Genomic DNA, 23,993 nt, shown 5'->3' on the forward strand with positions numbered 1-23,993 from the left:
TTATAAAAGCGCATCAATATCAAAATGGTCATAAGATTATGAGTTTTTCAATTGAGGTAAATATTTTATGTATTTGACCAAAACGATTTTAAAAAATTTGTAATAAGATGACGCGAAAGAAGAACATAAATGTGACACATGATATTAAACCAAAGCAAATGATTTTCTTGGGTTTTAACACCCATATATATATTTTTTGGTGTATCATTTTCACCAAGCTCCACCTCATCATACTTAAAAGAAATGTATTAGGCCATCTCCAACCGAAGGAGGGCCAAAGGGCTATATTTAGCCCTAAACCTCTGCCAGAAATTATATTTTAATGAACAATGCTGTATCATATTTTATATCATCTCCAACCGAGGAGGCCAAAGGGCCATATGTCAAACATAGCCATTTGACAAAAAATCATCTCCAACCGAGGGGGCCAAAGGGGCATAAGCCAAACATAATTTATTACTTTAATTGAATTAAGATAGTTAATTAAATTAAATTACCATATTAAAATAAGATTTTCGAACATATTGAAAGATTATTGAAAGAGGTGGTCATTTGAAAATTATTGAAAAAAAAATTAAAGGAAAGATTATTGGAAGAGAATATAATGTGAAAAATTGAAATAAAATGAGGTAAGATAATATGAAATGATGAAAACTATGTGAGAAATAGTCTATGAATTTTTTTTATTATTATTTTTTAAAATTCATCCAACGAAAAAAAAAAGCGGGCTGGGCTCATTGGACGAGCGGGCTAGCTGGCTGGAAATGGCCAACCTGGTGGCCTAATTTGGTGGTTTTGGACCATGGTGCCCACAAACTCTTTGACCTAGCCCTCAGTTTGAGACAATTTTCGTGTCATTTCAAGTTATTTTTAGCCCAATGGCTCTTTGACCGGGTCGGTTGTGGATGGCGTTCCGAACCACAAACCAAGCTCCACCTCATGAATACTTAACTAATTTGATGCATTACTTTTGTTTCCTTTCTCAATTTGAAGGCCCGAACAAGAAACAAAGCAACACTAGACAAAGACAACTGCTGTATAATATTTGTTTTAGAAACTCAAAAGCTTCGATTTTTTTGTCGTGCTCTTTAACTTCCTCTTTTACTGTTATGCAAGAGAAAACAAGAGAGATTTAATATGAGTAAAGGGATACTTTACTTCTTGAGATACAAGTTTATTGTTATAGTCTAGCAAGGTTTCTTCTAAGGATCTTGGCTTTCTTTATCTGTAAAGAAGTTGGGTTTTTGGTTGTTTAATTAATTTCTACCAAAATTGCAAGATAAAAAGGAATACAAAGGAGAAGACACACGCGCGCGCACACACACACATATATATATATGATTTTTTTTTTTTTTTAAGATGATAACATATTCCTGGATAGAACTGAGAAGATGTATAAACCGGCAAAAAGTTTATTTATCTTAGGAAAGTAACAGTATTTCCATAATCACTTTCAGGTTATTACAACTTTGACGTCGAAAATAAGAAAATTTAGGGAATGTGGTTTTCTTATCAGTTAGGGTTTCTACAATACATATCGAATTCTTTACCTAAGTAAGTTTTTATCTGTCAGATTAGTCAGGAAGACTCACTGTCACATTAAATGAAAGGTAAGAAAAACTGAAAACAAAATATCGGAGTTGACTGCTGGTAGGATGAATTTGCAGTTAAATTTCATTGAAAACATTAAACTTGACAAGGATTACCAGAACCATACAGTTATCACATAACAAGAACGCAAGGGAAACGAAAAACTTGAAACAAAAGTTGACAAACAAACAACCAACGACATAAGAAAACAGACTGCAGACTTTTATTTTGACCATTTTTTAGTACCCTCAAAACTAATTGGCAAGTTAGTTAATCACCATAAGTGGTAATGCTGTCCATAATCTTGGCCACCACCTCCTTCGAATCCCTCAGTTTTTTTATGCTTTTGTTAAGCTTCTCACGCTTTACTGCCACTGCCGGCGACTCCTCCAACATCCTCTCAATTCCCCCACCGTAAGGTCCCATCAACTCATTCACAATCTCAGCTTCCATCTCTTTGTTCACAAGGTTGAAAACAGACAGCTGCAAGTGCAATGCCATGGAGTCCACAAGCCTCCTCAAAACAACCTTCCAATAGGCAATCATTCTCATTTTAAGGTCATAAGCTTGAGCTAACACATGCGGGTACATCCTCAGAACACCGACTTCCACTTCCCCGATACCTTCTATATCTATGATAGAAGGTTTCTTCTCATCAGTTAAGACTCCATCAATGAATTCGTTTTGACTAGCCATCAACTTGTTCCATTCGGAAACATAATCACCATCACATGTATAATCTGTCAGCTTTTCCATCTCTACAAGCTCCAGCATCCACTTGATTGACCTCTCCTTCATCTTGGCCATTAGACTATGGCCGGCACGCCTTGCTGACAGCTGCAGCTGATGATAGTTATCCGTATAATGCATCAACACAGAAATAACCACCTCTTCAATGTAGTTCCACACTTTTTCCTCAAATGCAATCGGAATACTCGAAATTTCATTCACTTTTCCCTGCAAGATAATGAGGAAAGCATTGCGTGGAAGGAAGTTCGGAAGTGAAATACCTTTGGCCTCCTCCAAGATCTTGATCTCCTCCATCAAGAAGTTGCTCTTTGCATCAGTTTCAGCACATCTGTGAAGTTCATCTGAGTACTGGTTGAGCATCTCAACCAATCTAGCAGTGCAGTGCATGCGATTGTCTTCCGCGTACTCCTCAAATTCTCCTCTCAAAAGAATCTTCCTAAGCGATTCCTTAGCCAAGCCAATGATTTGCATAAAGGCCGTCATGGCTTCGGCAACAGATGAAAGACTCTTTGGCATTTTGTTCAGCTCCGTAATGCAGAAGTTCAGCCTGTTATTGATCTTCTTCACTATCTCGGGTATATTTCTTGCTATGCTGTTTGCTTGAATTTGGACCAGCTTCTGTGCTAAAACTGGAATACCGACAATGGACTTGTCAATCTTCGAAAGCAGGGGATGGGTTTGAAATAGTTCATGAGCCATTGCCGCTGCGTCCTCATAAGTTTCGTCACCAATCCTGTTCCTTACACAGACATAACCAAGACCAATGTTTACATCATCTCCAGTGACCTTCTCAAGTAGTCCTTCCGGTGCCTTGTCCACTTTCGTAACCACAGCGAGCGTCCTCTCACCAGTTTTATCTACACTTTGTGACATCCGGATTGACTCACACGTAGTAAAATCCACCGTAGCAGACAATACATTCAGAATAATGCTTTCCTCCGGCTTAATATACTCCATGATCATATCTTTGATCTGATCATAAATATTTTCAGGTTGGCCATGGACCGGAACCCTTGTGATTCCCGGAAGATCAACCATAGTCAGATCCGGAACCCCATTCTTCTTCACCAACAAAGTAAGTGGCGTGTTCGAAATTCCCTTACCTCCCCCCGCAATAGAATTAGTAGCTTTCACAATATCTTTGGCGATATTGTCTTCATCAGTACGATCAACTCTGCCATTGTACTCCAAGGAAAGTTCAGGCTGAGGACTCGAGTGGTGTTCCAGCCTCATAATAAGAGGCACTCTCGTGCAGATGCCTTGGCCCCGAGGTAGGCTGATGCCGGCCAAGGATTCGAGCACGCTAGACTTCCCTGATGACTGGTCTCCGACCACCACAATCGTTGGCAGCTGAATGCCTTCATCCATCACCTTCAAGCTGCGTAACTTGTCTACCGCATCCAGAAGAGGGCGGATCTTGTCGTTATAGGATGACACAATGGGTGCGCATTTGAGAGGTACTGCGTCTAGTCCTGCCTGAACCATTGCGAGGGAGCCTTCACCGTTTAAAACTGTGTAACTCGATTCCATTTGCCTTCGTGCTTCCTTTTCTGAATTATAGCAAGTCAAAACAATGGTGAAAAATCTGGAGGGAAACCGAGATTGTAGAGAGATGAGAGAGAATTCGAAGATGGAGTAAAATGTTCTGTATTGAGTTTATGACTTAATGGAGTAAAATGTTCTATTTATAGCTACTGCTATATATCATTCTTAGCCTTTAAGCAACTTAATGACTCTCAATCAACAATAGCAACACATCTAACAAAAATGCTACTTTTTCGACATATTTGTACCATCATTTGCTTACATTGATAAATAGCACTCATACTCATAAGCTGACATGGCAGCCACATCACTTAAAGTAAGAAGATTACTTGTCAGAGAAGATATCAGTCAGGAAGAAGTGAGAAAGCTGGTTTTAGTAAGTGCCTTAGGCTTAAAGGCTCCTAGTAGTATGTATAATTGTTCAGCAAAACCTATCGAAGTAAATGACAACCAGCCGTTTCAAAACCGCATGCTGAGAGAGTTGTGATTGGGACTTCCAAACGTTCAGCAAACCACACCCCATGCGAGCCTTTGAACTTCTAAACCCTAATCAGTGTAAATGTAATATGGACAGTTAACTGATAACCATTTTTTGTGCTTGATGCTCTTGGACTTCAATCAACCTTTATATATTATTCATTCAAATAATCGATGACAAGCTAGCCAATGTAAGTTGTAACCCAACAGAGACGACATGTTGAAGAAAATTATATATTTTTCGTACTTTGGTAAGAAAACTTAAGGCACCCATTAGAGAAAAGGAAGTGCTAGCAGCCTTTGCACTAACACTTGTATTTGGACCTTTTCACTTTAACAAATAACATGTATCATTTTCTACACAAAAAAACAAGAATTTTAAAGCTTTTGTCTAGGAATTAACGATGAGAAATATAAAAAAATACATTATTATGTCATTCATTAAAATGAAAATTTTTAAATACAAAAGTTAGTGCAAAAGTGTATTTTAGAGAAATTCAATCTAACAACCGAAATTCTAGTTAACATAAAGAGTAGAGAACTTAATTCATATTGAAACTACCCTTATGATCGTGCTCCAGAGAAAATGAAAAGAATGGAGGGTTTTTTAATTTGGCAAAGCTTAAGGATTAAGGTTGCCGTTTTTTTTTTTTTTTTTTTTTGTGTGGAGAAAAGTGGAAGAGAAAGTGCCTTTGAAGATTCCTTTATGAGTTTTCACATTGTGGAGATTTTGTTTCATTTTTACCATTGTAAGACCATAGATCATGGATGCTGACATGGTTGGACAGATGTCGAATGGTGGTGTGGTATGCCCAATCAGTTCAAGTTGGCTGAAAATGGCAACTGTAACAGAAAATAGTGCAAGAATTTAAAAGAGGAAAGGGAAAGAAGAGTTTGAGGAAAAAGAGGCAACTTTAATTCATCATTTCATAGGTTATTTCTGCTCTCCATTATTAAATATTTATACTCCTCATAAAGGGGAAAACCTTAGCTACTTGGACATAAGGAAAGAAGGCTGGTACAGGCCGTTGCAAGAGGAGAAGTAATGGGCTCAAGTAAATGGGCTTAATAACTCCCCCCCTTGAGAATAGGCCTAACCTTAGGCCGAGAAATTGGGGTAACGGGCAAAGATGTCGTCAACTTCTTCCTAGTTGGCGTCTTCGGTGGGTAGGCCAGCCCACTGGATCAGCCATTTTGTCATAGCTTTATTTTTTTCCTTGAACATTCCCCTGTCTAAAACTTTTTCTGGTTGCCAGTGTAAAACCCCAGTGGAGTCGATAGGAGGCAAAACTTACAATGGAGGAGAAACACTACCAATCTTTTGTTTGATGAGAGACACATGAAAGACAGGGTGGATTTTGGAGTCTGAAGGCAAACAAAGTTGATATGCTACGAAATCGATGCTCTTAGTTATCTGAAAAAGGTCAACAGAACTTGTGTGCAAGCTTGTTTATTGTTCTAGTGGCCACTAATTGTTGGTTGTATGGTTGAAGCTTCAGGTAAACCCAGTCATCAACGTTAAATTCCCACTCAGTTATCTTGTTATCGTAGACTTGTCTCATTCTGTTCTGTGCAAGCTGTAAATTTGTTCTCAAAAGACAGATTAATGTGTCCCTATCTTGTAGTGCAACATCAACCGAGTGTACCGCCATGGAACCGAGCATATATATGTGAATGGTTGGTGGTTCAATGTCGTAAACAACCTGATATGGAGAAATTTTGATGGCAGATTGGAAGCTTGTATTATACCACCATTCAGCCGAGGGAAGGAGAGAAGACCATTTGGTGGGTTTGTTTGTTGAAAACATCGAAGATAATGTTCCAAGGTGCGGTTGAGGACTTCCGTTTGCCCATCCGTTAGAGGGTGGTAAGCTGAACTTAGGCAAAGTTTGTTGCCTTGGAGTTTAAAGAACTCTTGCCAAAAGTTGCTAATGAAAATTGGGGGGGGGAGGTCTGAAACGAACGACTTGGGCATGCCATGGAGTCAGAAGACCTCATTGATGAAAGTAACAGCTATAGAGGCAGCTGTGTATAGGTGCTTTAGTGGGATAAAGTGGCCATACTTCGATAGGCGATCGACGATAACTAGGATCACGGTATACCCGTTAGAAAAGGGAAGCACTTCGACAAAATCCAGAGTGATGTCCTGCCATATGCCAGTGGGGATGGGCAAGATCTGCAGCAACCCAGGAGGGTGTATATTCTTAATATTTTGGCGCTGACATTCTGTACATTCAGCCACAAATTTTTTTGTTTCCTTCTAAATTCTCGGCCATAAAATTTTTTTGGAGAGTCTTTTATATGTTCAAAGGAAGCCCGAGTGACCATCTTGGAGAGATGCATGGAATTTGTCCAAAAGTTTAGGTCGCCATTGGGATGTGAGTGGGACAAAGATCCATTGCTTGTAGTGCAGCACGTCATTTATAATTGAGAACCCTTTGATTAAAGTGTTGGGTGCTGGAACTAAAAGGTTCCAAAACTTTTACACTTCTAGATCCTATGCATAGGACTGTTGCAACTGAGGAATGCAATAAAATATAGGGGTGGAGAGGCCCATTACGTGCAGGAGTTCTTGTTGGCAGGAGAGAGCATCTAGAGCATTATTTTGAGAACCTGGCCTATACTCGACCGAGTAGTTGTACCCTAACAATTTCACCAGCCATTTTTGTAGTTGTGAAGTTGTAATCCGCTATTCTAGAAAGTGTTTGAGTGGTTGATGGTCAATGATGATGCTAAAGTGCTAGCCCAATAGATAAGGAAGCCAATGTTGCACTTCGAAGACAATTACTAACATCTCCTTGTCATAAGTGGACATGACAAGGGTGCGCCTTGAAAGTGCTTTGCTAAAATATGCAATTGGATTACCATCTTGGCTTAAAACAGCCCCAATACCATTGCCCGATGCATCTGTTTCGACGACAAATTGCTTTGAAAAATCTAGTAGTGCTAACACTGGTGTTGTTGATAAAACAAGATTCAATGCTTCGAAAGGCTTAATGGAATCAAGGGACCACGAGAAACTGCCATGTTTCAACATGTTTGTTAAGGGCTTGGTAATTAGTTCATAGTGCTTGATGAATTTCCGGTAATAACCCGTTAATCCGAGGAAACCTCGAAGGCCCTTGAGCGATGTTGGTTGTGGCCAGTCTATGATGGCCCTTATCTTAGATGGATCGACATCAACTCCACTACCAGAGATTGTATGGCCCAAATAATAAATTTGTTCTTTGCCGATTGAGCACTTGCTTAGTTTGACCTTCAAGCTGTGATTAGATAGAATCTCGAAAATTGTCTCCAAATGGGAGAGGTGAGTTACTATTGAAGGATTATAGACAAGTATATCATAAAAAAATACTAAGACAAATTTTCGTAAGTAAGGACGAAAAATATAATTCATTAAAGATTGAAATGTTGCAGGTGCATTTGATAAGCCAAAGGCATTACCGTGAATTTGTAGTGGCCCTCATGGGTGCAAAAAGCTGTCCTTGCAATGTCTTCAGTGCTCATTCGTATTTGGTGGTAACCGGATTTGAGGTCTAATTTGGAAAAAATGGTTGCTCGATTCAATTCATCTAGAAGTTCATCCACTAGTGGTATAGAAAAAAGGTCCTTGATAGTTGCTGCATTCAAAATGGTTGCTTGATAATCAATACTTAAGTGCCATGTTTCGTCTTTCTTCTTGACAAGAAGAACCAGGGAAGAAAATGGACTTGAACTTGGGCGGATGACACCTGAATTCAAAAATTCCCGCACTTATTTTTCAATCTCAACCTTTTGACGATGGGAATACCGATATGGGCGAACATTGATGAGGCTGGTACTTGGCAGTATCGGTATTTTATGGTTTATTGGTCTTTCGGGTGAAAGGCCTGATGGATTGGCGAAGATGTGCTTGTATTAATGGATGAGTGTTAATGGGTGGGTTAAGGGTGTTATCTGTAGAAGTTATGAAGGCTAAGAGAGAGTATGGATTTTCCAATAAGTGGTCCACCCTGTGGTATGTAGGAAACAAGAATGTTGAGGGTGTCAAGCCTTGGAGGGTGTAAATGTTTCTTCCAATTGAGAATACATGTTTGAAATGCCAACCAATAAATCCCAAAGATTCTAACCATTTTGTACCCAAAATGAGACCACGACCCGGCACATTCAGTAAGAGGAAGGACCCGTACAATATGTAATCTTGTATTTTTAGAGTCACACCCGTGACATGTTTGGAGGAATAAAGGTCATGTGATGCGGTGGTGAATTTCACGGGCTCAATCAGTTCCACAAGTAAACCCAATTGTTCAGCAATGTGGGGATTCAGGAAGTTGCATAAGGCTTCGAAATCAAGTAGGACTGCAATACCCCGTATTTAAAAAAAAAGTTATATATATGTGTGTATGTGAGTAATTATTTTTACGTAATGATTTTATTAGATTTATTTTATGCAAGAACCTACTTTCGATATGTAAAATCCTTTTTGCTACAAATTATTTCAAAAACTAGCTAGTAGTATTTCATGTTCATATGTAATTAGAGATATTTTTGGTTTGATTGGAGAAGGATGAGTTTGGCTTTATTTTTCTCACAAACTCTAAGTGGCGTTTTGGCAACCATTAGAGAATAAAGAGGAGGAGTTAGTCACTACTCTAGATAGGTTGAAGTGAGATTCTATATCTTATAGTATGGATGTGGCCTTTGGGTATTTGTCCACTTTGCTTGATAATTTTTGTTTATGACTAACTTAAAACATGTTGCTTTGTCATATGAACACATCTTATTGTTAATGATTAACTTCACATTTGGTGTGTTTCTATTGGAACATATAATAGAAGCTAATAATTTGGGTGAAGAGGTGGAAGTCTACATAAGGGTGAGTTGGCAAAGTTGATAATCATTAAGATGATATTCACCACTCTAACTAGAGAAAGATGACAACTTATAGAACATTTCATGTGACCTTTGAAGCAAGGAACATCTTGCATGACATTCATTTGTTCATAATTAACTTGACACTTGTTGCTTTGCCACTTGAACACTTATCATTCTTAATGATTAGGACAACACTTGTTGCCTTGTTATTGGAACACATTTCATGGTTATGATTAGCACAATATTTGGTTTCTTTCTATTGGCACATTTGGAAGCTTTCTCCTCAAACTAGATGGGAAGGAAGAGGTTATTCACTCTTTATAAAGGAATGAGCAAGAACCAACGGAAGACATGGAGAAAAAGAGAGAGGAAGAAGAAGAAAAAAAGGAAGAAAAACCGCTCCAAAAAGAAAGCCATTCTCCCTTTCATATTACCTCCTTAGCTTTCTTTTACATATTGTTAAGGCTTTAAACCATCTTTCATTGTATTTGTAAGTCTGTCATATATAGTGAAATACAATGGAAGCAAACCCCAGTGGATGTAGTCGATTGACGAACCACTTAAATCTTGTGTTGTTTATGCATTTACATTTGGAGATCATTGCCATGAGAAGCACTTCTACCAAACTATCGAAAATCTCCATTTATTTCCCTTGAGAATGATGTACAATAAGTGTGAGACAAATCCCAGAAAAATACATGAGACCTTACACAACAAATCTCTCCACCTAACTCACCGTCATTTTCATCTATCAAAAGAAAGATATAAAAAAACTAGAAATTCGTCCTGCCTATTTAACAGACCAAAACACCATAAACCATAGATTATATTATAGTACTTTCTTCATGAAAGTTTTTTGTCTATGTCTCTACCATGATATATCCAAATTTCAGGAAAATCCAACAGTGCAATCGTCCAATATGTTTGAAATACCAACACAATCTCTAATCCCACAAAAATTTGGACAACCATGTTATGAGCACCAAAACCCCATTTTTTAGAGCTCCGATCAAAACACTTCCTTCACGTTCCTTATCATCTCATCTATAACATATTAAAAAACCATGACAATCCAATCTATGTGCTGACTTGTACCCCAGTTCAAACAACTGATGTTCGGTTGAGCTAGCCTTCTCTGCCAACCTTTTTGCATGGCCAACATCTCTAGTTTCGTTCTCTCACTTTCATGGAGGTTTTTCAACAATCCGACTCCTATTGCATATGTAGAATTTCAGCTACATTAAAGAAGAGCAAGGGGAAGTGGCGAAGGAAGAAAGAGAACAAGAGGGAGGAAATGAAATTGAAACAATAAAAGAATGAGGAAATGGTAACATATTGCTTATCATTTATATTAAAGATTATTATTTTGTTGTTAATATTATGATTATACTACTCCTGTTACTAATCAATTTGATTTATGTTGAAGCTTGCAGGTTTGTTAGATAACATGTGAGTATTGATATCTATATGAACATGACATATACATAAACATAAGCACAGTATGGGACGTGCAGGCTTGGATGCCTTAGGTATGTGTTAGCAGGATTAGAAGGGAGTGAGTGCATTCATGCATCTCATTGCATACAATTTTTGCATTTGCAAGAGCTACTCATTTCAATTATTATTTTAGTTGGTACTTTTGTTATGAATTAATTTTGTGTACTAATATTTTATTTCTGCTTCGTATTCAGTAAATTATGTGGTAAACTCAAGCTTTTATCATGTAAGATTTAGTTGATGTATGGTGTAATCATTATAATTTTATTTTATTTTCCACCATATCTTGGTTGTAGAATTTATATCCATGGCCAAGATATGGCTCACACCCTAGCTCGTGAATAGTCTTTATTCGCAGGTTGGGGAGTGACAAGGAAGGTGATGGGCTTGGAGGAAATGGAGCCTTTCAAGCGCATTGGTCTACCTATATTGATACCAGGGATTGAGAAAAGCTCAAGCATGTGACAAGAGGGCTCTTCGTCTACAGTGGCTTCATCTCGACAATAATGGAATTCCAGGGAATCATCGTTTGGCAAAGTAGTGTCAAGTAATACAAGCAATGGGGTTTTGCATTTGTGGATGAAGGTATATTGCTCGTTACAGCCAAAACATTCATTTTTTCTTCGTTTGTCTTGCACCTCAACTGGTGTTAAAAACTTGAAGGGGTCGTTAGACAGTGGTGTTTGTTTGTGATGGATTGTGGATGGAGGAACGGGAAGTGATGCTAGTGGGTGGGTAAGGATAGGGAAAATTAGGGAGGATGAAACAATTAGCTTGAAGCTTAGTTTCAAAAAATTTGGCCAGTTTCTGAGCTTGGTGTAAAGATTCTAGTTCGAGAGCAAGAACGTCGTGGCGGATGTCCTCTTTTAGACAGTCTAAGAACACATGCTTCAATTGGTTTTCAGTCCAATCAGTTACCCGGCAAGAAAGCCTTCTGAAATCTACCATATAATCATCAACAATGGTCTTTTTCTAATTGCGGGTGAGTTGGGATTCAATATTTGCGCGATCACAACCCCCAAATAGTTGGAGCATCATTTCAACAAAAAGATTCCAGTTGTCTCGACCATACCATTGTTCAAATCCTCTCATCCAAATTGAGACATCGACTCCAAAATTGCAAGCAGCCACGAGTACCTACTGATGGGGTGGTACCTCATAGTAGTCAAGGTAACGTTCTGTCATGGCGAACTAGCTGTAGCGGTGCTTGCCATTAAATCATGGAAGTTCCATTTTAATAGCTTTAAAATGGGAATGAGGGTTATAGGGATGTGGGTTGGGTAATATGGGAAGTGAGGGTGACGAGGAGCTGGGTGCCATGGAAGGACTTAAGTGGAAGGATTTTAAGTGTGTTGAGAAGGAAGAGGGGATGTGTGGAAAGAAAAGTGAGGAAAAGCCATAATGATAAGGGGTCAGGTTGCTGGTTGTAGTGGTGGGAACATGGGTGGGTCGAGTGGTGATGGTGTAAATGGGAAATGGGGCTAGGCTCAAGGATAATGGGTGGGAAAGGCCTAGACTTGAGGGCTGAGCACTGAAAGACACAAAAATGGAGTGAAATGAAGGGGATGGGTTAGGGTTAGAGGGACGGGGACCAAGGAATGAAATGGTATGGTGTTGAGGTTGAATGAGGGTTGAAGAGGGGTTGAGTGTGTGGTGGGTGGCGGTGTGGGTGGAGGTTTGGGAGGGTGGAGGCTCCGATTTGAGGAGTCAGAGTTCGTCAAGCATTAGGGATTGAAAAGCTGCAAACTGTGAGGTCATATTCTTTTGAAAAGCTGTGTTGGAGGTGTTCAAGGTTTCGAGAGATTTCTGGATGTGGGTTTGTTGTGTTTCCAGGGTGGAGATTGAGTCACCCAAGTCATCAACTTGCATTCGCAAGTGTTCTTGATGAACATCAGCTGCTGCAGTGACGACGTCTGCATCAAAGGTGGTGGAGTGCGTGTTTTTGCCTATCGAATCGACGGGCTCTGATACCAATTATTATGCCCAATCGGTTCAGGTTGGCTGAAAATGACAACTTTAATAGAAAATAGTGTAGGAATTTAAAAGAGGAGAGGGAAAGAAGAGTTTGAGGAAAAAGAGGCAACTTTAATTCATCATTTCATAGGTTCTTTCTGCGCTCCATTATTACATATTTATACTCCTCATAAAAGGGAAAAACCTTAGCTACTTGGACATAAGGAAAGAAGGCTGGTACGGGCCGGTTGCAAGAGGAGAAGTAGTGAGCTCAAGTAAATGGGCTTAACATGGTGTTGTTGGGGCCCCCACCGTCAAAGAAAAAGCAGTCCCCATGACCATCCAAGCAGAAAGAGAACCCACGATAGTATAAAGATTTTGCGTCACATTCATCGCTTTGACATCAATCCTTTTCCCTCCTTGGCAATGTTCTTTATATTTTACTTTCTTTCTTGATAAGTTTTTTATAGATCACATTTTCTGAGAATCTCTTGTGTGTCGTATAAGTGCTACATCACTTGTTTGTGTCAAAACACGCGTAAACATTATTTCTTTCCGTCGAGATTTAAAATTTAAAGTCTGCAGACACTTTTTGGTGAACTCGAATTAAGTAATTCTCATTTTATGTGTTAAGTTTTATGTGGATGAGTTGTGTGATACAAATTCAAGAATTACTCTACATTTTAAGCTGTATTTTTTTTTTTAACATTTATAAGCACATATAACTGAGCTAGGATGCCACACAATAATAAACGAATTTTATATAAATCATTGTTACTTGGAGATTAAGATTATGGCACTGTTAAATATTACATAGTTTTGCAAGAAAAAAGAGAACGTGGGAAAGTTGACAGGACCAAAACAATTGAGACTACAATTTAGGACACATTGTACCACATCTTTAAAAAAGGTGGAATTTACTTATATTAGTGAACCCTACTTTTATTAAATAGTGTACAATGTAATTTACCAAAGTATAACCTCTCTAGCATGATAAGCCTATGAGTAATTAGCATTTGTAGACATCAAATGCTAATGCGAAAAAAAAAAAAATCTAATTTCATCCCATCCACCTCTATTATAAAATTTATGTTTCAATGCATATACTAATGATCAAAATTCAAATTTCAATTGTAGAACTGAACAAAATTAAATATCGGTAACAAAGCGATAACATCTGAGTTGTGAAAACAAAGAGAAGAAAACAACGATATAAGGACTTGCGTCACAATCAAAGCTTCAACATCAATCTGTCCCTCCTTGCCAATGTGCTTTACATTTTTCTTACTTTCTTCATTACTTGTTTGTAGATCACATTCTTTGAGAAATTTTTGAGTTCACTAGTTTATGTCACGTCACTCGTTCTTTTTAAAAAGAGATTCTTTCGCATCATCAGTTTATCACACTATAATCATGAATTTATTGGATGAATAACAATAACAAAAACAAAGTCTTATTCCAATAAGTGAGATCGGTTGTATAAATTTAAAATGTCACTGAATTTTGTTTTGCTTCAAGTTCATATGACCAACTTTACAAATATTTTTGGGAAGTAACTTTTACACACATTATTTAGTTTCTCTTTTTTTATTATTTTTTTATTCTAACAATTATGTGAGAAACTAAAAAAGAGTGAAAAAAATAAATCCATGACGCTACTGAAACTGAATTTTTATTACACAAAAAAGTCCCTCTGCCTCATACTAGGAGGAGAATGTGACATGATTGCTTTTATTCAATCCACATTCTCCCCCACTTGATCATTTCATAAACAACGTTGTCTAAATGTTTTTTTTATTCCTTTTTCAATTTGATGCTAGGCCCAAGAAATAAAGCAAGACTAGACTAAAAACAACTGCCGTACAAAAGCAAGATAAAAAGGGATGCAAAGAAGAACATACACAACAAAGCAACACTAAACTAAAAACAATGTTCTCCCTTGTATTCCTTTTTATCTTGCTTTTGTACGGCATTTGTTTTTAGTCTAATATATAAACCTGCAACAATTTTATATGTTCTCATTTGTATCCCTTTTTATCTTGCTTTTGTATGACGGTTGTTTTTAGTCTAATATATAAACCTGCAACAAATTTAATTTGACATTACCTTTACAACAATTTTATCTTGCTTATGTTCTCCTTTATATATATATATATATATATATGTATGTATGTATGTATGTACATATATGTATATATGTATATATATATATGTATAGATCAGTTAAAATGATAACCTTTCTTGGATAGAACAGAGCATATAAACCTGCAAAGGTAATGCTACGGAAATCAAAATTTTAAACCAAATGATGTGTCACCAATCAGAAATAAGCACGTTAATCAACGTTAAAGTAATAATTCAATCACCAACAACCACATCATTTAGTTTGCAAATTTGGTTTTAAAAATTTAATCTCCCTAGCATTATCCAACCTGCAAACAAGTTTATTTATCTTAGACAAGCAACACTATTTACATATTTATTTTCAGGCAATTACAACTTTAACGTCGAAAAGAAGATTTAAGGAAGGTGGTTTTCTTATTAGTTAGAATTTCTACAATGCGTGTTGCATTCTTTACCTAAATAAGTTTTTATGTTTGTCACATTGGTTATGAAAGCTCACGGTCAAATTAATAAACGGTAATGAAAGCAGAAAACATGAGACAAAAAATAGCAGTTGATTGTATGTAGGAGGAAATCGCACTTAAATTTCATTAATAACATTAAACTTGACATGGATTACCACAACCATACGACTACGGACTATCACACAACAAGAACACAAAGGACTATCACACAACAAGAACACAAAGGAAACAAAAGAACTTAAACAAAAGTTGACAAACAAACAACCACCCACATCAGACAACAGAAAGCTAATTGGCAAGTTAGTCACCATAAGTGATAATGCTGTCCATAATCTTGGCCACCACCTCCTTCGAATCCCTCAGTTTTTTTATGCTTTTGTTAAGCTTCTCACGCTTTACTGCCACTGCCGGCGACTCCTCCAACATCCTCTCAATTCCCCCACCGTAAGGTCCCATCAACTCATTCACAATCTCAGCTTCCATTTCTTTGTTCACAAGGTTGAAAACAGACAGCTGCAAGTGCAATGCCATGGAGTCCACAAGCCTCCTCAAAACAACCTTCCAATAAGCAATCATTCTCATTTTAAGGTCATAAGCTTGAGCTAACACATGCGGGTACTTCCTCAGAACACCGACTTCAACTTCCCCAATGCCTTCTATAGTTATGATAGAAGGTTTATTCTCGTCAGTTAAGACTCCATGAATGAATTGATTCTGACTAGCCATCAACTTGTTCCATTCGGAAACATAATCACCATCACATGTATAATCCGTCAGCTTTTCCATCTCTACAAGCTCCAGCATCCACTTGATTGACCTTTCCTTCATCTTTGCCATTAGATTATGGCCGGCACGCCTGGCTGACAGCTGCAGCTGATGATAGTTCTCCGTATAATGCATCAACACAGAAATAACCACCTTTTCAATGTAGCTCCACACTTTTTCCTCAAATGCAATCGGAATACTCGAAATTTCCTTCACTTTTCCCTGCAAGATAATGAGGAAAGCATTGCGTGGAAGGAAGTTCGGAAGTGAAATACCTTTGGACTCCTCCAAGATCTTGATCTCCTCCATCAAGAAGTTGCTCTTTGCATCAGCTTCAGCACATATGTGAAGTTCATCCGAGTACTGGTTGAGCATCTCAACCAATCTAGCAGTGCAGTGCATGTGATTGTCGTCCGCATAGTCCTCAAATTCTCCTCTCAAAAGAATCTTCCTAAGCGATTCCTTAGCCAAGCCAATGATTTGCATAAAGGCTGTTATGGCCTCGGCAACAGATGAAAGACTCTTTGGCATTTTGTTCAGCTCCATAATGCAGAAGTTCAGCCTGTCATTGATCTTCTTCACTATCTCGGGTATATTTCTTGCTATGCTGTTTGCTTGAATTTGGACCAGCTTCTGTGCTAAAACTGGAATACCGACAATGGACTTGTCAATCTTCGAAAGCAGAGGATGGGTTTGAAATAGTTCATGAGCCATCGCCGCTGCCTCCTCATAAGTTTCGTCACCAATCCTGTTCCTTACACAGACATAACCAAGACCAATGTTTACGTCATCTCCAGTGACCTTTTCAAGTAGTCCTTCCGGTGCCTTGTCCACTTTCGTAACCACAGCGAGCGTCCTCTCACCAGTTTTATCTACACTTTGTGACATCCGGATTGACTCACACGTAGTAAAATCCACCGTAGCAGACAATACATTCAGAATAATACTTTCCTCCGGCTTAATATATTCCATGATCATATCTTTGATCTGATCATAGATATTTTCAGGTTGGCCATGGACCGGAACCCTTGTGATTCCCGGAAGATCAACCATAGTCAGATCCGGAACCCCATTCTTCTTCACCAACAAAGTAAGTGGCGTGTTCGAAATTCCCTTACCTCCCCCCGCAATAGAATTAGTAGCTTTCACAATATCTTTGGCGATATTGTCTTCATCAGTACGATCAACTCTGCCATTGTACTCCAAGGAAAGTTCAGGCTGAGGACTCGAGTGGTGTTCCAGCCTCATAATAAGAGGCACTCTCGTGCAGATGCCTTGGCCCCGAGGTAGGCTGATGCCGGCCAAGGATTCGAGCACGCTAGACTTCCCGGATGACTGGTCTCCGACCACCACAATCGTTGGCAGCTGAATGCCTTCATCCATCACCATCAAGCTGCGTAACTTGTCTACCGCATCCAGAAGAGGGCGGATCTTGTCGTTGTAGGACGACACAATGGGTGCGCATTTGAGAGGTACTGCGTCTAGTTCTACCTGAACCATTGCGAGGGAGCCTTCACCGTTTAAAACTGTGTAACTCGATTCCATTTGCCTTCGTCCGTCTGTTTCTGAATTATAGCAAGTCAAAACAATGGTGAAAAATCTAGAGGGAAACCGAGATTGTAGAGAGATGAGAGAGAATTCGAAGATGGAGTAAAATGTTCTGTGTTGAGTTTATAACTTAATGGAGTCAAATGTTCTATTTATAGCTACTGCTATATATCATTCTTAGCCTTCAAGCAACTTAACTGACTCTCAGTCAACAATAACAACACATCTAACAGCTGTTTTTTTGTGCAGAAATGTGGAAGAGAAAGAGCCTTTGAAGATTCCTTTCTGAGTTTTCACATTGTGGAGATTTTGTGTCGCTTTTACCATTGTAAGACCGTAGATCATGGATGCTGACATGGTTGGACAGATGTCGAATGATGGTGTCGTTGGGGCCCCCACCGTCAAAGAAAAAGCAGTCTCAATGGGCATCCAAGCAGAAAGAGAACCCACGATAGTATAAAGATTTTGCATCACACTCATAACTTCGACATCAATCCTTTTCCCTCCTTGCCGATGTTCTTTATATTTTACTTTCTTTCTTGACAAGCTGTTTGTAGATGACATTTTCTGAGAATCTCTTCGGTGTCTAATGCGTGCTACATCATTGATTTGTGTCAAAACACGCATAAACATTATTTATTTCTGTCGAGATTTAAATTTAAAAGTCTACAGACACTTTTTGGGTGAACTCGAATTAAGGAATTCTCTTTTTATGTGTTAAGTTTTATGCGGATGAGTTACGTGATACAAATTCAAGAATTACTCTACATTTTAAGCTGTCTTTTTTTTTTTTTTAACATTTATAAGCACATATAGCTGAACTAGGACGCCACATGACAATAAACGAATTTCATACAAATCATTGTTACTTGGAGATTAAGATTATGGCACCATTAAATATTACATCTTTTGCAAGAAAAAAGAGAACGTGGGAAAGATAACAGGACCAAAACAATTAAGACTACAATTTAGGACACATTGTACCACATCTTTAAAAAAAGGTGGAATTTACTTATATTAGTGAACCCTACTTTTATTAAATAGTTTACAATGTAATTTACTAAAGTATAACCTCTCTAGCATGATAAGCCTATGACTAATTAGCGTTCGTAGACATCAAATGCTAATGAGAAAAAAAAAATCTAATTTCATCCTATCCACCTCCATTATAAAATTTATGTTTCAATGCATATACTAATGATCAAAATTCAAATTTCAATTGTAGAATTGAATAAAATTAAATATCGGTGACAAAGCGATAACATAACGATCAAAACTCAAAGAACTTAGGCCCTGAGTCTATCAATATTTATTAAATCCAAATGTTGTCAACTATTGGTCTAGTGGTAACTCGTCTTAATTTTTTACAAGCGAAAATTCTAGAGTACATCAACTTATAACATAAATTACAAAATTTAACGGTTAATATGTGTTCAAGAAATCAAAGAAATCTCAGATGTATCATTTACAAATCTGGTCTACATGCAAAATTATCCTCAAAGATCATTGTTGGACATCAATGACGGACGAAAATCCACAAGTGCCTTGAATAAGCTCGACAATGACTCTCAACTATGTACACTCATGAGCAGCCTTATAAAGGGCGAGTATCCTTGACATAATTCGAAGACGTAGTAACTAAAGTCTGCTTAGTAGACCTCCAAGAAATTGTGGTTCCACCAACAATACCCGTTTGGGATCTTGCCATGTGCGGATCGAATAAGTACACAACGTCAACATAACCAACAAAGGCAACTCGAGAACCGGGGGGGGGGGGGGGACGGTTGCACTCGAAGTTAAGTAGGGATAGGACAAGCCCAAGTCCATAGTACCATTAAGATAACATAGAATTTCTTTAACACCTTTCAATGTCTGCATGTTGGCACATGATTGTGTTGTGCCAAGAGATTCATAATGCATGAGGTGTTAGGTATTGTACACTGAGATAAGTACAACAAAGCACCAATTGCACTTAAGTACAACAAAGCAACAAAGCACCATCAGTCAAACTACACCAAGACGGTATAGCTCTCATTGTGCATCAAGCGTACGGATGACCATGAGAGTACTTAAAGGCAACGCTTTATCATTAAAGCAATGTAACACCATCTTGGTGTAGTTTGACTGATGGACCAAAATGTTGGATTGTGAACTACCTTAGTACATATGTGCAGAAGTGTGGCAGGTGACGTAAGCATAAATAATCATTTTAACATGCATGTTAGCGGAATGTTGGATTCCGTTTAATCATATTAAATTAATTTATGTAATTGTTATGTTCAGGTATAATAAAATTAAGATCACATGTATAAACTTAAAGTAAATTTTAGAATTCTCACCTTTAGATTTCATAGGCAGACGAATTCAATGTTGTTGAGGCTCCCAAGTGTTAACCCTCTACTAGTATCTACACAAACAAATCTCCAGCTAGTGAAGAAAGAAGACGACGATCTACTAGAACTTTATCCATCAGGTAGGTGTTGCGGCAAAGGAATTTGGTATGGTGTTTTATTTTTCAATTCTCTAAATTGGAAAACCTAATTCTTTTCTCTCTAATTTCTATTTTCGATTTGTGAATTCTCACACTATGTTACATAGACCCCTTAGGCTTATAAAGAGAACAATCTGTAATTAAGCCAATTGGATTACAAATTAATTCTCCACCACAAATGTGTGTCGCACGCCCTAGGGAAATTTTTGAGAAACTTTTGGGTTCATGATGAGTCCATATATACCATATATTTTACCCTAATCTTAGTATTAATATATTAGTTATTTTGGTAGAATTTTGATACTTTGTTATGTATTTTCAATGTAGGACATTCGACTTCCTCTGGAGCAAAAAGTGATCAAACGGTTGAATTTTGGAGTGATTCCAATTGAAGAATGTTAGTGAGTTTTTAAAGATGATTGTATCAAAGTTTCAGATTTTTATACCAAGCTGTTTGACCGTGGTAATGAAATAAAGGCCCAGCAAGCAGATTTCCCAGATTGACGTTTCTTGACGTTTTGGGTATTTTGAAGGTCAAGATGGCATACTTTGAGGCAGATTTCTTCTGAGGATTTGTAGGGGACGTCTCCATCTTTCAAAAGAGACCTTTTTGGACCAAATCGGAGTTGATTTGATTGGTCAAAAGTCTGATTTTCTGAGAAGTCTGAATTTCAGTTCAAATAGGAAACCTTTTGTTTTCTGTTTTATTATTTTATTATGTTTCCTAGTTTTATTCTAAGACATTTTAGGGTTTTATTTTGTAGTAGTATAAATAAGGCTTTTTAGCCATTAGGGTTTTGACGCAAGAAATAAGGGGAGAATACGCTCACTCCTTTAGAGAGCTTTGGAAGTTTATTTTCAAGGTGTTTTCTTTCCATGTTCTTAATAATATTTTGTTTTATGATTGTTCGTAACTAAGTTCTTTTACTAGGGAGAAGTCATGAGCCTTAGCATGAATATGTAATTTTATTAATTAGCTTATGAATGAATGCATGCTTGCTTTGAATTATTAATCACCGCGATTAAAACTATCTAATTGTCTTAGGGATTCGCAACCATTAGGGTTTTTAGACTAGTAATTTGATGCAATTTCTGTTGGAACATCACCTTGAAATTGGGGAAGGCTTCTTGTGATTAGTAATTGTAATTTTACTTAAGGTGAACATCACACTCTTAAGGGTTGCATGATTTTTCAAAGGGTTTTCACAAATCTTAATGAGTCTTGCATGTTTATATTTGATCTGAACATTACAGACAAGTTGCATAGATATACGTTTTCGCTTGAACATCACGAGGAAAATATGCATTAGGAAAACCTAACTTTCAAAGCATGTATGTGGAAATTTATAAGTAATTAGTAGAATTGCATAGGATTGTTAAGTGGACGGTGGAACCCTAGGCTTTTACAATTTGGTTTTCAAAACGTTTTTCTTTTGTTTTTTTTACTTTGTCAAATATTTAATTATTTTTATTTAAATTCGTTTTTATTATTTTAAATTCCAAAATCAACCTTTTCGAAATTTTGTTCTAAATAATTAGCTAAGAATTAGTTTAAATACAAATTATTCATTCAATCCCTGTGGAAAACGACCTTGCTTAAGCCGCTATACTACTACAACCTTGTACTCTTGCAAGTATTTTTAAGTGTTTTTATCCTTACTTTTGTAGGTGGTAAAAATCCTATCAGTTCACTAGTCTGTATCACGTCACTCACTCATCTCAAGAAAAGATTCTTTCATGTCACCAGTTTACCACGCTAAAATTTTGAATTTATTAGATGGATAATACAATTTGTTTAATAAATGACCAACTTTACAAATATTTTTGTAAGTGATTTCATACATATTTTTTAGCTTTTTACACACCCATGTTTAATTTTGGATGTTGATTTCATTTGATTTATTTAATCTAGTGGCCATAAATAAAAAGAGGTATGTAAGAAACTAAAAATGGTGTGTGAAAACCATGACACTACTGAGCATGAATTTTAGTTAGATGAAAAAAGACCTTACACCTGATACAAGTGGGAGGACGTGACATGACTTCCTTTATTCAAGTATGAGGAATGCTAAGGTGACTCTCAAAAGTAGGATTTTCCAATGACTCTCTGCCACCTCATAACTAGTTTAACGTCAATTCATTCATGTGCCAACATTATAAGACAAATGCTAGGAAGGCTAAATTTGTAGACAAAATTTGTAAACTAAATGACATGGGAGTTGGTGATTAGATTATTATTTAAGCATTGATAAATATGCTCATTTCCTATTGGTGACACGTCATATAGTTTGCAAATTTTGTCTACAAATTTAGTCTCCTTAGCGTTACCCACATTGTGCCAAATATATGAGGTGACAAAGAGTCCATAGAGAATCTCATTAGCATTTCTCTTCAAGAATTTATCCACATTCTCCCCACTTAATTTCACCAAAAATGTTTTCTAAATGCTCACCAATCAAGATTAAGCCTCTGTTTGGTATTGTTTTTTTTTTTTCATCAAAAGTTTCTTCACTTTAAAGTTAAGTAGTAAAAATGTGTTTGGTAAAAATAAATTATTTTGCTTATATTAAAAGTAATGCATGGCCTCCAGACAACAACTTTTAAAAGCAGCATGTAGGTAAAACTGCTTTAATAAAAAGCAAAGTTGAGCCTTTAATGAATATTTTTAATTCATGTAATAATTTTAGAAAATAACATTATTTATTCTTGTAGGCACATTTTATCATTGGAGAACAAAGTGACCACCACTATAAACCTTAACCTCTTACACTACCATTGCCATGATCACCACCACTGTTGCCACCACCACCACTACAACCATACGCGCCACCACTACCATTGCCATCGTTACCACCACACCACCACCACCATAAACATAACCGCCACCACTGCTACCACAACCGCCACCATCGCTGTTGTCACCACCCCTACCACCAATGTTGCCTCTGCAGCCCAACCACCACACCCCTTATTGGCACCACCATCACAACCCTTGCCCTTATCACACTTATCGTCGTCACCACCAACATTGTTATGTCTATTTTTGTCATTATATACAATTATAAATTATCAAACGCTTTTACACTGTTTTTCATACTCAACACTTTTAAAAATACAATTTATCAAACACTCAACTGCTTTATTTTGTAGTAGATTATTTTTAAAGCACATCAAAAACAGTTTTTTTTTTTTTTTTTTTTTTTTTTTTTTAAAGCACATCAATCTCAAAATGGCCGTAAGATTATGAGTTTTTCAATTGAGATTAATATATTATGTATTTGACCAAAACGATTTTAAATAATTTGTAATAAGATTGCGTGAAAGAAGAACAGAAATGTGATGTGACCCATGAAATTAAACCAAAGCAAATGATTTTCTTGGGTTTTAACACCCATATATTTTTTGTTGGTTTATCATTTTCACCAAGCTCCACCTCATCAATACTTAACGAAATGTATTATGTTCCGATCCAGAAACCAAGCTCCACCTCATCAATACTTAAAGAGTAAATTGTAGCAATGGTCCCTTAACTTTAATTAAATTGGAGCAATGGTCCCTCAACTAAAAATCCATTACCATTGGTCCCTCAAATTATCAAAATGTGTAGCCATAGTCATTTTCATCAATTTCGTCAAAATTTTGTCAAAATAAGTTATGTTGGAATAACCATTTATATAATTAGGGTCCCTCAACTCATCAAAGTGTATAATTATGGTCATTTTCGTCAACTTCGTCAAAAATTTTGTCAAAACGAGTTATGTTGGAAGGACCATTACTACAATTGGGTTAAAGTTAAGGGACCATTTCTCCAGTTGAATTAAAGTTGAGGGACCAATGGTAATGGATTTTTAGTTGAGGGACCATAGATGCACGTTTTGATGAGTTGAAGGACCAATGATAATAGAATTTTAGTTGAGGGATCATTGCTTCAATTA

General features: G+C 37.2%; 3 protein-coding genes across 6 annotated transcripts in view; all 3 read right to left on the minus strand.

Annotated features, from left to right (window-relative positions):
- LOC126600343 (dynamin-related protein 4C-like) overlaps positions 1–23,993 on the minus strand; it is a 65,806-nt gene that overhangs the window by 9,164 nt on the left and 32,649 nt on the right. The gene's annotated exons all lie outside the window — the stretch shown is intronic.
- Positions 1,635–17,803, minus strand: LOC126600103 (dynamin-related protein 4C-like). Of its 3 annotated transcripts, none has more exons than XM_050266642.1 (2): positions 17,406–17,803; positions 1,635–3,711 (listed from the first exon to the last, which is right to left on the minus strand). In XM_050266642.1, exons 1-2 carry the CDS (start codon positions 17,562–17,564, stop codon positions 1,861–1,863), a joined length of 2,010 nt encoding a protein of 669 aa, XP_050122599.1. In that variant the 5' UTR covers positions 17,565–17,803; the 3' UTR covers positions 1,635–1,860. The 3 variants fall into 3 exon arrangements, 2 of the variants coding, with proteins under 2 accessions (XP_050122599.1, XP_050122600.1); XM_050266643.1 differs by having other exon boundaries at positions 1,635–2,148; positions 15,843–17,793; XR_007615346.1 differs by lacking the exon at positions 1,635–3,711 and adding an exon at positions 15,328–15,429 and having other exon boundaries at positions 15,465–17,795.
- LOC126600115 (dynamin-related protein 4C-like) overlaps positions 1,963–23,993 on the minus strand; it is a 45,821-nt gene continuing 23,790 nt past the window's right edge. Inside the window, exon 3 of one of the 2 annotated variants that reach the window (XM_050266661.1) lies at positions 1,963–2,104. The gene's annotated coding sequence lies outside the window, so the exon portion shown is untranslated. Of the gene's footprint in view, positions 2,105–15,780; positions 15,799–23,993 lie in introns of those variants that run through there. The other variant, XM_050266662.1, reaches the window with a different exon arrangement.

This window comes from Malus sylvestris, chromosome 14 (assembly GCF_916048215.2).
Source record: "Malus sylvestris chromosome 14, drMalSylv7.2, whole genome shotgun sequence".
Lineage (NCBI taxonomy): Eukaryota > Viridiplantae > Streptophyta > Magnoliopsida > Rosales > Rosaceae > Malus > Malus sylvestris.

What these genes read in the sequence shown, in the direction of transcription:
- LOC126600103 (XM_050266642.1), bottom strand. Translation starts at nt 17,564, where the DNA reads ATGGAATCGAGTTACACAGTTTTAAACGGTGAAGGCTCCCTCGCAATG. An exon ending in ACAAGTTACGCAGCTTGATG is followed by an intron (nt 3,712 to 17,405) that starts GTGATGGATGAA and finishes CGCAGCTTGAAG; the next exon opens with GTGATGGATGAAGGCATTCA.